Genomic DNA, 16,018 nt, shown 5'->3' on the forward strand with positions numbered 1-16,018 from the left:
AACCCGTCTGGTAACACGGGGGTAACTCCAGTAACACCTGCTGGACGGGATATCAGAGTCGTAACACTGATAAACCTCGTTACAAGAGTCGTAACACTGAAGGAATAGATAAGACAAATCAATCATTCTGGCATAGATAGGATTAATCATTCTCATACTATCTGTTCCCGGCATGAACTCACAGTTTTGAGAGACATTATGTTCATTTTTCAGCGATAAACTATGAATTATGATGATTGCCGGAATGTATACAGCCATTGAGGGAGCGTTCGTACTCGACTTATGATCAAGAAAATGGCTTACAACTTGTGTTTGATCAACAACGTCATCTCCTCCGTAAGGGAGGACGTGACCATAGTCTTGATCTACACGAGTGTGAGGAGGTCAGATGTGAACAGCTCTTCGAAAAGGAGTTAGGGACAGAGCCACGTAAGAAGATATAACAGGATATTACCCAAGGCTCATGTCACACAGGATGGTGGGTGTGGAGAAGCAGTCTCGAAGTATGAGATGAACTGGTTCGTGAATGGAATAGACTGAGTGGTGAACGGAATGAAGAAAGTTGGAAAAGAGAACTGATAACCAGAAGGTAAGTTCTGGATTTGGGGCCAACGAGTGTAATAACCCCTTCCCTGTACAGGAGGACTAAGTAGGCAAACACAAACACACACACACACTCACACACACACACACACACACACACACACACACACACACGACTTGCTTCACATCTTCCATGGTAACTAGGCCAGTGTACCAGACCAACTTGGACCACACACACAAAAAAGTGAACTTAAATTTCACTGCCCCGCAACTTTTCACCTGTGTTCGAACTTGTTGTCTCATGTTACCTCCCTGACGTTACACAGACAAGATCGTTCAGTCATTAGATCCATTTACCCCCCTCCTTAACACCCCCCCCCCCCTTGAAGTCATTAGGCCATCTGGTTAGGATACAGACCCATGTGGTTTGTTAAAAGTTCCTGTCTAAGTACTGTCTGGGGTAAACAATGTGGTCTGCCCTCAGAATATATCACCTGTCTGCCACCAACTTGGGACTACCTCTGCTTGTACCGTCCTCGTGTGCTCTTACCTGTCCTCCATCCTGTCTCACCTGTCCTCGAGTTCTCTGATCCTCGTGTTCTCTCACCTGTTCTCCATCCTGTCTCACCTGTCCTCGAGTTCTCTGATCCTCGTGTTCTCTCACCTGTTCTCCATCCTGTCTCACCTGTCCTCGCGGTCTCTGATCCTCGTGTTCTCTTACCTGACCTCGCACCTCCCTCCACCTTCCCATACCTGCTCACAGTGTCGTACCGCACCGCCCTCCACCTGCCGTGCCTGCTCACAGTGTCGTACCGTACCGCGCTGCAGGAACGCAGTGTTACCACACTAGACACACGAGGTAGTCACGATCTCATGGCTCATGACAGACTAATGACCCGTCGCAGATTACACATGAGACTGGCTTGCGCTCTGGTATGTAAATCTCCTGTAGCACACACACACACACACACACACACACACACACACACACACATATTGATACTGAGGAAGAAGAAGAAGAAGAAGAAGAAGAAGAAGAAGAAGAAGAAGAAGAAGAAGAAGAAGAAGAAGAAGAAGAAGAAGAAGAAGAAGAAGAGAGAGAGAGAGAGAGAGAGAGAGAGAGAGAGAGAGAGAGAGAGAGAGAGAGAGAGAGAGAGAGAGAGAGAGAGAGAGCATGGTATACAGGGATCTGCATGTGAGAGAGAGAGACATGTGAACGTCTGCGTCGACCCTCACCTTGTACCGACAGAGTCCCACATTACAAGAACAGAACCACAATGACTCTATGACCATGAGGTGAGTGAGGGAGACAAGACCTCAGTACACACTCATGACTTACTTGTGAGGATGAGGAGTCACTCACGTGAGAATACGGACACTGTATGTTTACCTCATGATTGTTGTGGGCTGGGGTGAGTGAGGGGACACCAGACCATAGTTGTGGTTGTCGGGAAGTGATAAAGAACATGGACCCCACTGTAAACAATTTACCTTCACCTAATTACAGGCAGGGGAAGAGCCCCACACATGGACGCTGTGAAGAATGTAAGACTAAACATTTTATAAGGTTATGGGGGACGGACTCTAAAGATTATAATCTTCTCCGTACTGAGCACTTGCCTCAGAGGCTGATAACCACGAGGTAAATGAAACACGATTAAGTTCCCAAGTGCACTTTCGTGTAATGATCACATCATCAGGGGAGATACAGGAGTTGAGACAGAAGACGTAGAACAGTTAGTTGATATACAAAAGAAGAAGCGGAGCTGAGACGCTGTTGGTATACACAAATGTTTCCCGCTGTTTTTATTCACATTTTCTCTCAGCTTCCTCCTTTCATACACTCAGTCAAAGTCAGTCACCAACTTCTGCAGTTTCTCACTCGAATCAGCCACCAGTGTTGTATCATCGGCAAACAGCGACTGACTCACTTCCCATGCCCTCTCATCCTAACAGACTGCATACTCGACCCTCTCTCCAAAACTCTTGCATTTACTTCCCTAACCACCCCATCCATAAACAAATCAAACAGCCACGGTGACATCACACACCCCTGCCGCAGACCAGCCTTTACCTGTACGTATCTTAGAATTGTCTTTAGCACTTCAGAAGGCGTTACAGATGGATCGAGTTGTGTTCATAGGACAGTGATGGCCTTAATTACCCCAGCCGTTGACAGACCCCGACCCCAACTAACAACCTGAGAAACATCATTAAACGTTTCCATTCCTGAAATTCATCATGGAATAGAAAAACGTTTCTCTGCAAGACTGACACCATGACGTTGAGTCTGGTGGCCTTTATCCAATCAGCGTCAAAAGTCACACAGCGTTACAGCACCGGGCCAGGGCACTGTTACCAGCAGGAGAAGCTAGCAACGCTTGTCAGGTGTAACCAAATGTGAAACACACACACACACACACACACACACACACACACACACACACGTTTCTGACACCACCCTACGCCAGGCTCCAGCCCACCTATGACCTGACGTAACTCTCATCACTACCTAAGCTCAGCCGAGCCAACATAATGCCCTACAGGCTTACAGAACTCCAATCACATCCGGTACAGCTGTGGCCAAAGCCCTTATCAACTCCTGACACGCTACCGGCTAACGAATGCTAATAAAACTCCGTTCATTCAACTTCGTCTGGCAATGAAACGGTAAATAAGTATTATCACAGTCCAGCAAACATACATACACGCAGTAAACAATCTGTTTGGCAAGTGACCAAACCACTGCCTGGTTTACAGCCGTTCCCTTATCTTCTGTTATGGTACATATATATTTAAGGTGATCTTTTTGTCTATTGTGCTTCTGGGATGGTGAGGGCTCTGAGAAAGGGGTAGGGAAAACACGAGTTACACTGACATGTGGCCCAGGGTAAGGTGTCATTGGGAGGTACAGGAAAATGGAAAAAATATAGAAGGATTAGGTCAAATGAGAGACGTATGGTGAGGCAATGGAAGCAGGCGAGGTGCATGTACAGTAGAGGTGGGTGGTATACCCCAGGGTTGGGTGGTTGTAGTTTGTGCTTTCTGCTGCAAAGAGGACGTGACCGTCATGGTATGTTTACACTAGACATAGATACTAATGCGATACACAGTTTTCTGTGGGTTGGATTTCCCTCAGCCATCCTTTCTGCTCACACAGCAGCGAGAACCATCGTCCCAGCCCAAGCGATCCTAATGTAAACACACATTCATCCGTGAGAGTGAGAGGTTGATGAATAATTTCTGCCGACTATTGCCACATTAAACTGCCCCAGTGGATACAAGGAGTTGACGAAGAAAAGGAAGAAAGCGAAAAGGTTACGGGTAATACCATGACTACAGCCAAAAATCAATGAGTGTTTCCGAAAACTTGGTTCAAGAGATGCGCCTGGAAGATGGCCATGTACGAGGGTTAGTTGACGGTCACAACATGATATCTTGCTAGGTATTTAACTTGAAATAAATGATTTTCATTCACAAAGCACATTTGGACATATTTAAAAGCACTGTTTTTATGATGTAATAAAAGAATCAGATATGATAACGGATATGCATAAGAATGATAATGTAGTAATTGGCGGCCCGCGGGCCAAATCCAGCCTTTGAATGGTCTTTCATTGGCCATTTCACAGACTCAGAAGAATTGAATTAAATTGAAATTGATTCTTATTTAAGTACTGACGAAATTTTACATAACTAGATTTTTATCGTGACCAACTATATGTTAGCTAAATGAAACATGATCAATTGTAAATTTTCATTTCTTCCCTCTGTTGAAGTGTTTACAGAAACAAGATATGGAGGTAAGATAGATATATGGCCTTTCCAGCCATTTGAGTTTCATGATCCGGCCCAGAGAACATGCGTTTCGCTGGCTGCCGCTCTCCCCACGCGTCTCTGTGGACGATTCGTAGAAAACGAGAGATATATGGATGGACCCCATTGATTCTTACGAATGGTGTAAACACACCCCTTTTTTTTTTTTCATCCCTTAATTCAAGCTGTTCCCTGGGACGCACGATAGGGATATCCCACGTGAGTCTTGTCTCATGGTCCAAGTACTGTTGCTCCCTCAAGTCCTGATCATGATGGAGTTAGACATTTGGTGGACGCCACCCGCTAAATACCCAAGGGTTGTTGTACCGTCGTGCCTAACAGGTGAATGACCTCACCACAGCCACTGCATGACAGGAGGGGTCAAGGGTGGGGTAAGGGAGGGAATAGTAGGCTACTAGTATGAGGAAGGCTGTATCACAGCCCGAGCAGCGTGGGTAGAGGCCTGCCCCTACTACAAGTCAGATTTAAGTAGGCCCAGCTCACTCACCGTCACACGTACCACCACAGCAGTCATATAAGTGTACACACTTAAGTGTACCACGTATCACTACGGTACGGGGTCAAGTACCATTGTGGTTCAGGGTCACGTGCCTTTCTGTTACGAGGTCACGTAAAGCACGGTATGGGGTCACGTACAGCACGGCACGGGGTCACGTACAGCACGGCACGGGGTCACGTGCGGCACGGCACGGGGTCAGTGGCCTCCATCCATAATTTGACTCTCACAGTCTCCGTGATTCGCAGCGTTACCATCATGCTAACAGTGTTACCATCACGCTACTCTCTCATTACTTTTGATCAATTTCTCGAAAGAAAATTCACGATAGCCAAAAAGAAAAAAAAATATATATATATATGTATATGACGACATATCGTGAGGGTATATGGGTTATACTGGAGTGCCAGAGTCTACTGATTACAACGTACGTTAATTACTGGCGCTTATTGTTAATTGGTACGTGTGGCTGGTCTGCCGTTGGATGGGCGCCAGCCGCCATGTTTCTTGTTATCTTTGTTTGGCCTGCGTCTTACCCCCGTCACAGTGGCATACCCCGGCCTGTATGCCTTGCCCCGTCCCAGGGGCATACCCCGGCCTGTATGCCTTGCCCCAGGAGCATACCCCGGCCTGTATGCCTTGCCCCGTCCTAAGGGCATACCCTGGCCTATATGCCTTGCCCCGTCCTATGGGCATACCCTGGCCTGTATGCCTTGCCCCGTCCTATGGGCATACCCTGGCCTGTATGCCTTGCCCCGTCCTATGGGCATACCCCAACCTGTATGCCTTGCCCCGTCACTGTGGCATACCCCGGCCTATATGCCTTGCCCTGTCACTGTGGCATACCCCATACTGTATGCCTTGCCCAGTCCCAGGGGCATACCCCAGCCTATATGCCTTGCCCCGTCCTAGAGAGTGAGTAATTCAGGAACAGCCATGACCGAGGGAGTCAATATCATGTATTCTGGTTTTCTAAGGACAGGGAGGACAGCTCCCACCTTCCCTGCACACACCCTCATAACCACAGCCATGACGAGTATGTTCACCAGAACATCATGAACGTATCATTATGTCATGAGGACATGTCGAACGTGGCCCTACCAGAAGGCTACTTACGAGCAACTTGTCGTGTGCACAATATCCACAGCCAACTCCACAAAGCCTTGCTGTCTCTACGACCCAACCAGGCGATTTGTGCAGTTATCATCACCAACACAAGTTCCGTGAAGCGACTGATATTAACCCCGAGTGACCCTATGTGACCTAGGTAGGTCATAGGCCAGGTACCGAGCAGATAAGCGAGAAGGACCTCCACAACGGGAGGTCTACATACACACATCTGTCTTCCACTACGAGAATGACCTCCACAACGGGAGGTCTACATACACACATCTGTCTTCCACTACGAGAATGACCTCCACAACGGGAGGTCTACGTACACACATCTGTCTTCCACTCAACGGTCCAACATAATTCTCCAGATGATGAACGTTATGGCCACGCCCACACGATTAATGCTCTCGGCGTGGTCGAGGAGGCTTTCATCACGTTTACCCAGACATCAGTGCAGCCAGCAATCTAGGAGTCATCTTGCCTCAGACCACAAGAATGCTGCTGCTTCAGCATATCTTGACCATATGACTTCAGGTTGATCTTCACATGGGCCCGTGGTGCCACTCCTTTGACAATAGCTCCCAAATATACTGGCTCCTGACAGGACTACTGTAAAATATCTCGAACCCCTGTTTCCTGAAGGAACCTGAAGTACGGAACCTATTGACCGCGCCTCCTGCAGCACAAAGCTCAAAGAACAACCATCAACTGAATCAAGACCTTGGCAACGCTCTCCTTCCTTCTGCAGAAGCTCCATGAGACCCGGCATCCACACAATTCTCCCACACAACGCCTGCCGCACTTTCACCCCTCCCGCCTACAGAAGCGCCACGGGACTCCTGCAACGCCTGCCTATATTATCTCACCTGACGTTGTTACCTGCTCCTGCAACAGCAGTAGCATCTTACCCCTGATCTAGACCACTTCAGCATTTAAACCCTACAGACACTGCGTTGTACCATGTATTGCTGTGACCCTCTCTCTGTCAACACGATTGCAAAAGACTTACTTATACTTCTTAATGAATAAACCCACTAAAGTTTAACGTGACAGGCATGTCGGCATGCCAGAAAAGTTATGCGAGCAACGAGGTTGTACCAGAGCTGGAGGAAAGCTGTACAAGCAACACATGAACAAGATGGAAACACAAGTGAGGCAGCAGACGCCTCAGACACAACAACAAGGATTGTATAACATCTATGGTGTCTCGCTGCCAACCCACAGTCTCTGTCTGTCTCTGTGAGAATGATAATTATAATGATAAAGATAGAAATAACGAGTTAATAATGATGATAATGATAATAACTGATAATAATTAATGGTATGTTGAACCAAGGGTAAGTATATGAATCACACAGAACGAAAAGGCAGCGTCTATCAAAAGAGAGCTTGACAGCAAATATTTACACAAGTATAAGGGTGAAGAATGTTACACGGTCTAGTCTGTTGTACCTGCCTCTTTGTCCAGTACAGTGGCCGACCTCTTGCACGTTCTCTTGTCATACAGCTTTATAGATTCATGTACACTGTTGGCATTTATCATGTCCTCATCACTGTATTTTTTTTCTATATCTTCTTTAACAAGTTACTTGCCTAATTCCATGTCGTCTGGTTGGTCTATCCCTTCATCCGTTGAAGAAGTGTTCGATCTCTTCTAAAACTTAAAGATTGTGATCATATCATCCCTCACTCTTCTCTCTTCCAAGCTGGGCAGGTTCATGCCCTCTATCCTTCCCTTGTAATTCAGTTTTCTGAAGTCTGGTGCCGTCTCAGTTGGCCTCCTATGGGCCTTCCGTGTTCTTGAAGTGCGATGACCAAGCTTGAGAAGCATAAGCTCGGCTTGGCCTTCTGTAGGTTGAGAAGAGCTTACCAGCTATTTCCTTATACATTAACCTAAATGCTTTTCTAATATTTACCAGCAGAGAGTTTGTCTCCTTGACTATTCTCCTAATGTGGGACTGGCGACAGGTTGGGGACAATGTTAATGCCCAAGTCCTTCTGGCAAACATTCCTACAACTTAAATATACATATTGTACTAAATGATAAACGTACTGGGTTATCAAAGGCTTTGACAATCTTGATCTGCAAAAGTTTTTCGTGGTTAGATATGTCTTGAGTTCAAGTGAACAGGCAAATGCTTTACTTCAGGTGAGGGAAAGTATTCCTTCTTCATCTACCTCACTGTGTGTCTAATCTCATTACTATATATTTACCTGGGTTGAATTTCATCAACCATGTAACAGACCAACTTTGGAGTCTGTCAAAGTCTCCTTGTAAGACATGCACTTATCCTCCTCGCTTTCCATTTCACTTATGACCTCTGCATCATCAGCAAACACAATTAGGTAGGAATCTATACCTTCAGGCGAGTCATTCGCGCATAGATCAAGAAGATTAACGGTCATTGAGCAGAAACCTGCAGCACCCTAGTATTAACCTCCACCCATTTCGAGAGGGTTCCTCTGACATGCGTCCTTTGTTCCCTTCCAGGAGAATAACATTCTGTCCGTAAAAGATAGGGACCCAGCGTCTTAATGAGCCTCTCATGCTGTACATTGTCAAAAGCTTTCATGTGGTTCCAGATATATGGACAGTCCTCCAGCCTCCTCAATTATCTTCAACGGATCGACCTCTCTGAAGTTCGTGTAGTTTCCACAACCAAATCAAGTTTCATTTTTAGTTTACTGTGTATTCTGGAGGATTGTCTGAACACCACTGTGTATTCTGAAGGATTGTGTTATATCAACACCACTGTGTATTCTGAAGGATTGTGTCATATCAACACCACTGTGTATTCTGAAGGATTGTGTCATATCAACACCACTGTGTATTCTGGAGGATTGTGTTATATCAACACCACTGTGTATTCTGGAGGATTGTGTTATATCAACACCACTGTGTATTCTGAAGGATTGTGTCATATCAACACCACTGTGTATTCTGGAGGATTGTGTTATATCAACACCACTGTGTATTCTGGAGGATTGTGTCATGTCAACACCACTGTGTATTCAGGAGGATTGTGTCATATCAACACCACTGTGTATTCTGGAGGAGTGTGTTATATCAACACCACTGTGTATTCTGGAGGATTGTGTGATATCAACACCACTGTGTATTCTTCGCTCCAGTTACTATTGCCATTTTGAACTGTCTCAGTGGACCATCGTCCACTGTTCCCTAAGATGTAAGGCTGTGTGCTACGGTGAGAGAGAGTTTTATACTCGTGTTGCCCTGTCTTTTAACCCTGTGTATCCATATCTGTACCATGTCCTTGTTCTGAGGTATACACACACACACACACACACACACACACACACACACACACACACACACACACACACACACCAGCCTGAGCCACGTACCCATTTATCGACAAACCTCGAGGGAAGGAGGATCAGCTGGGACTAGCTGTGCACCGATTGCCTGCTCTGGACACAGACCCTTGTGGGCCACATGTGTGTGTGTGTGTGTGTGTGTGTGTGTGTGCACGAAGTATCTGATTGTTTAGAAAACGGGAGTGTTTAATGTCCCGTCGTTAGAGCCGTTAATCTGGGCGGTCTAGCTGGCCAGTTGAGGCTTATGTTCTCATTAATAAAATGGGAGATGTTGGTGTTGGGTGTAGGAGAGAGTGTGTGTGTGTGCGGGCCGGGGAGGAGCATACGAATATAATGTATCTGCTCTACTATATCACTTGGCAGACTCGTTCACTGAAATTCGCTCGTCGTAGGGGGACCAGATTTTGCTACGTTACGTTACAGTGGACGGGCGAGGAGTAGGGTGGAGGGGAGGTAGGTTAGCCAAGTGCGCTCAGTGGCTGGCCCTGTTGAACACCCCCTGGATATTATGGGCCCGCGCCCCACACACACACACACACATGAGAGGCGTTATACCACAACTCGTGACAACAGCAATACCTTGTCCAACTGCGCCGAAAATGTCTGGAGAAATCAGTCGTAAGTTTGGTACCGAAGGTTGTGTCATTATGTCTTCCTGGGTAACGGCCCAGCTGCAGAGACAGGAGGTAGAACACTGGAGACGCGCCAGAGCGAAGCTGTACACACACACACACACACACACACACACACACACTTAAAGAGGCACAAAGAACAAATGGAGAAGGTCCAGAAGAAGGAGACAAAAGGTAGTGCCAGAATCATGAAAGATGAATGACAGGGAACATGTTAAGAGGAGGGCCTTTAGTTTCCCCAAGTGGGAAGGAAGAGTGAGGCGTGACCTGATCATAAACCTTTTCGATTTATAAAAGAGATTGACGACTTGAACAGTCCACGGGGGAAATGAAACACGACAAGATCCCAAGTGCACTTTTGTGTTATAATCACATCATCAGGGGAGACACGAGAAAGAAATATAACAGTCAGTTGATATACAACGAAGAGACGTAGCGAGGACGCCATTTGGTAAACTAATGACTACCCATATATATATATATATATATATATATATATATATATATATATATATATATATATATATATATATATATATATATATATATATATACGGTATAATGTATTAACACATATTGCCTATCTAACATACAAGGGCTCGATCCTGGGTGCTAATGGACGATGAGCAGAGACATTGATTTAATTTGTGCCTGTGTCCCCAGCCAATCTATTGTGCACCCCATGCTCATCCTGTGTGAGCGGTAGCGCCAAAGGGATGACAGGGGGTCACATTGGAGGGATGACAGGGGGTCACAATAGAGGGATGACAAGGGGTCACATTGGAGGGATAACAGGGGTCACAATGGAGGAATGACAGGGGGTCACAATAGAGGAATGACAGGGGGTCACAATAGAGGGATGACAGGGGTCACAATGGGGTCTTACTCAGACCCTCCCCCCTAGTGGGTTAATATTACATGTTACAATTCATGCATTACATGCATTACATAGTTTCATATGGTAAGTTTTACCGACTAGATGCAAAAAAAGTGGATACAGACTTAAATGTTTCATGTATCTTGTTATTAACAATAAGGTGTGGTGACATTTCTTGCTGGGTTTGTTTAGATCTATCCTTAAAAGGCTCTATTTTCTTTTTCTTTTTTTCACATTCTAAGACATAGTGTTCTAGTTTGTGTCCAAATTTTTGACCACAGACTTTACAGTTCACATGATTTGTAACATCTTCAGTTAGGCCAAAGGGCCAGTCGTACCTATAGCCTAGCCATAGTGTAGCAGTTACAACATCATGTAATCTGTTGATCTTATTACTTTCTCTCTATACATGTTTTACTTGACACATTTCTCCAGCGACAACCCTTCAAAGATAGGGGGTCGTACCCTCATGATAGAGGGTCGCACACTCCTGCTTAAGGGTCGTACCTCCTTGCTCAAGGGTCATACCCTCCTGCTCAAGGGTCGTACCCTCCTGCTCAAGGGTCATACCCCCTGCTCAAGGGTTGTACCCTCCTGCTCAAGGATCGTACCCTCCTGCTCAAGGGTCCTACCTCCTGCTCAAGGGTCATACCTCCTGCTCAAGGGTCCTACCCTCCTGCTCAAGGTTCATACCAATGTAGCGTTGTATGACTGGCCTTGTGTCCCTCCCCTCCACGAGGAGTGAGGCATTCCTGGCTACGTGTCTGAGGGTCAGCTGGTCCACCACCACCACCTCACCCTACCCGCTAACAATAGCTGGCTTATCACAACACCGCTCATGATAAGCGTATAGGTTAGCCTCGCGCCAGCCAGGGTCTGGCCAGGCTCGTGGGTCAGACCAAGCCCATGGGTCGGGCTAGCTCCATGGGTCAGGCCAGGCCCATGGTGTCAGGCCAGGCTTATAGGTCAGGCCAAGCCCATGGGTCGGGCTAGGCCCATGGGTCAGGCCAAGCCCACGGGTCAGGCCAGGCGACGACTACATAACCAGCCTTGTATAGAAATGCCTCTATTATCTGCCAAGAGGCGTGTACAGGAGAGAGAGAGAGAGAGAGAGAGAGAGAGAGAGAGAGAGAGAGAGAGAGAGAGAGAGAGAGAGAGACCCTCTCCCTCCCCCTTGTGGTGTGTGGAGCGATTATAGCATATATGGAAGAAAACGGCTCTAACAAGGTATGGCGCCGGCCCTCTGGGTTGACGAAACCTCCACCAAGAATATGTCAGCTTTCTCGAGGGTATATATTATCTCCCTGGCAATGGGTGACACACGCCCTCCCCCCAACCTCAACGGGTGACCTTTCCCCCGCCAGTCTGGCCCCTCCACCTCCTCCTCCTCCTTCACCCACCTCCTCAACCCGTAGCTGACGCCATAGAAAACGCAGACTCTTGGAAACCGAAAGGAAAGACCCAGAATAACTTAACTCCACATCGTGACTGTGGACCGTAAACTCGCGCATCACAGCGGCAAGACTTGTAATGAGCGAAGTGTTGATAATGTCAGGGACAGTCGAGTGGGTTCAATGCACCCGTCTGCCTGCCCCCCCTCACACACACATAACACCACTGGAATATTTGACTCCCGTTTCCTGTCGGGGTCAAGGAGCAGATGGTTGGCTCACATATTGGTGATGGTTCAGCCTCCACGACTTCATTTAGCTGTGGTGGAGTCAAAAGTCTTTCGCGTCTCGGGTTCTCCTGGCGTCGCCTTCCTCCACTTGTCCATTTCTGTCTATCGTGATGTTGCCTCCTTCTCCCTGTTCTTATGGGGTGTCATTTTCGAGCCACTGCTCCCGTGAGCACTGTGTGCATGTGTCTGCTTCCCGTAGTTTCTGTAGGGAGGAGAACCACACGAAGACTGACCGTTATGCTTCCTCGTTCTAACCCCCCTCGAGCAACGAAGTCTTGGAACTTATTTTCGTCTTTGATTACCTTTTCCTCATGATCTCTCTTGCCTTCAGGAGTCGGGTCCGCAAAGACCCCAGAAGCTTTGGTCAATTCTTCGTCCTTAATTTCTTGATCCATTTTCCTTTCATCCGAGATGGCGGCCATGGCTGGGGGCGGTGTTTTGCCTGTGACATGTCGGTCACTACAACCTCCTCCCTCCCCCCCCCAACCTCACCCTAGGCACTCCAACGCCACCTTGAATGGCCAATCACTACCATTGAGCGAGACACCTACTATTAACACCCACGCGACGTACACTCCCTCCCCACACCACAAACATCAACGCAGAATAACTCCAAATAACTTCAAATAACTCATCCGCTCCACCCTAAACTACGCCTCACCTGTATTGTCGACTACCCTTTCGAAGACAACCATGCTAACAAAACTGCAAATCATACAAGACAGAGCAAGCAGAACCTCGCTGTTAGCTCAGCAAACGCAAAACACTCAACACCCACACAGTGGCACCACGACCCTCCCAGTACAGCCCTACCATAACCTGCTCGGAATTCTGTTCTTTGCAACAGCTGTAAAGCACTACTATGCAGACCACTCCATAGCTCACCATCATCCCCAGATACTAGAAAAGGAAAGCTTACCCCTGCCTCAACCTTCAGCCTCCTATACGTACATAATCATACCACAATAATCCAACAAGCGCTATACAAACCGCCTTCCCAACTCGAACACTACCCCCAACCAGACATCCATCCATCCATCCATCGGAAACCACACCCCTTAGACATAGACGTGTTATATCTTCTCGTTTACACTTGGGACATCGCCCATCCCTGCAAACGCTATAGACGCCAGTGCAACACATCTCAAGACCCTCCATGACCACTGTGCAATATTCACTGGCTCCTCTGTTGCGCTGCACTCTCCAGGCACTGATATAAACAACATTACTTGCACCTTTTGACCTGTGGTCCCTCCCAGTGGACGTGGCCAGCTTCATGAGCGCTGCGGGAGCTCCATTAAAGATAGAGGGACTCCTGCGGCAAGAGGGTAAGGTATATATATATATATATATATATATATATATATATATATATATATATATATATATATATATATACATATACGATGGTTACATTCTTTCACTCTGGTATGGAGTGTAGCTGGTGGGTCTGTCCGTCATAACCTTCAACCTAAGGGGTTGGGAACTCCTGTGTTGCTGGCTCATTGCTATAAAAGATATCTTTATGAACTTTATCCTGAAAGATATGTGCCACAGTCAGCGATCATGGATAAAATAGTTACGATTTTATATAAGACACTGGAGTATAAAGTATAAGGCACTGGGATATAAGGTATAAGGCACTGGAGTATAAAGTATAAGACACTGGAGTATAGATATGGGCCACAAGGGAGGGAGGTGAATCAGTCGATCTTGGGGTAGATGAAACGTGACGTCATGTTTCATAACTGGGTCGCGTACAACACTCATCATAACTGAGTCGTGTATAACACACAATCATAACTGGGTCGTCCATAACACACAACCATAACTGGTTCATGTACAACACACAGTCATCATAGCTATGTTACTTACAACACAGTCATCATAACTGGGTCATGTACAACACACAGTCATCATAGCTATGTTACTTACAACACAGTCATCATAACTGGGTCATGCAGAACACACAGGCATCGTAATCGTGTAGAACAAGCATAACTGGGTCAAGTAGAACACACAGTCACCATAACCGGTTCATTTATGAAAGACTCCGTTATCGTAAATGGGTCAAGTAGAAGACAGAGTCATCATAACTGGGTCAGGCAGAACTAAAGGTTATCATCAAGCCACTTGTGTCACCCTACCATAAACTAATGTAGTAGGAGGTGTATTTACAATTACATATCACATCACAATATTTTCTCTGTAGGAAGACCAGGAGTCATTGTTATGTGTTGGGTTGAATGTTGACACCAGCAAGACGCCACACACGCTCGCCTGACCAGCATGTCGCTAGCATATAAGTGGAAACCCCTTTTCCCTCTCCCATCAGTCAATGACTTTCTCTTAGCCGTGATGACAACAGTTGCAGGGAAGTTAATGTACTTCACCAGAATACCGAGAACTAGGCCTTGGTTTTGGCAACTATGAGGATCAACGTTGCACACACACACACACACACACACACACACTAGGCGTCACCAGCCATTAAGCCGTCTGTCCATATTACCGCCTGGACGCTCTGTGAGTCTGACACCTCCTTACCACAGCCTCGAACCGCCCGTCACGTTATAATGGGGGACTGCTGCTCTCCGATTGCATCATCACCACCACCCAAAACAAAACATATGCAACATCGACTGACTATAAAACAAGGTCGCATCACTTACCCGCAATGCAGATTCGAACCCCACGAAGGCTAGTGTATTTCCGTTGTAATCTCCCGGTAAAGTCCGCAGTTTTCATCATCGCTGCAGTGGATTTGACCCGATCATCGCCGAGTCTTGGAAAGTGGAGCGGCCTCTGTCGGCGCTGAGGTCCAGAGGCAACTCCTCCTCCTCAGCGAACGCGCATTATTATAATGGCCACATTAATGTCCCATTAAACCCGTATTTACTCGTTCGCTCACAGATAGAACAACACTCGGTTATGTTGAGGTACTCAAAAGGTGTTGATGGAATAGAGAAGACAAGAATGGCTCGTAGTGGTAACAATATGACAATAGAGAGAGAGAAAGGATGTGTATATATAAAATGTGTGACTATGGCTGGTTTCCGTGAACCGCCACCACCCCCCCCCCCCCTTGCTCTCGTGGCTGGCCTCCTCCCTCGACCCCCGTACCCTTAAAAATTCCTTTGAGTATTGTTTTTTTCCCGCTACTTATCGTTCAACGATGGAGCTAACCCATCCTCCCATCTCTCCTCTACCAGTGACTTCTTCCCCCCTGGTGGAGAGTCGGGAGTTCCGGGCTGGCTAAACGTCTCTGACACCAGCTTCGGTCATGGAGCTAGACGTGTGGGATATCCCCCAAGGGCTAAAGTGAAGCAATGGGATGCGTATAGAGTTCACACGATCACATACGGAATGTTATGGTCACACAACGGTCAGCCATGGTGGGACCGCCCGGGCTCTCCCGGTCGATACCCCGCCTCCCCTCTGGACCATACCCAACCCAACCCCCTCCCACCCAAGCAATAACAACCTCCTCCCCCTTCCCC

The 16,018-nt window shown here is 47.0% G+C and overlaps 1 protein-coding gene across 6 annotated transcripts in view; it reads right to left on the reverse strand.

The window, feature by feature from the left end:
• LOC139746342 (receptor-type guanylate cyclase Gyc76C-like) overlaps nt 1–15,281 on the reverse strand; it is a 366,650-nt gene extending 351,369 nt beyond the window's left edge. For all 6 annotated transcript variants that reach the window (XM_071657506.1, XM_071657505.1, XM_071657507.1 and 3 more), the window contains exon 1: nt 15,191–15,281. In XM_071657506.1, the coding sequence (XP_071513607.1) occupies nt 15,191–15,269 (79 nt within the window). In that variant the 5' untranslated portion in view covers nt 15,270–15,281. The remainder of the gene's footprint in view (nt 1–15,190) is intronic.
• Nucleotides 15,282–16,018: the final 737 nt, after the last annotated feature.

The sequence above is a fragment of the Panulirus ornatus genome, chromosome 64, assembly GCF_036320965.1.
Source record: "Panulirus ornatus isolate Po-2019 chromosome 64, ASM3632096v1, whole genome shotgun sequence".
Classification (NCBI taxonomy): domain Eukaryota; kingdom Metazoa; phylum Arthropoda; class Malacostraca; order Decapoda; family Palinuridae; genus Panulirus; species Panulirus ornatus.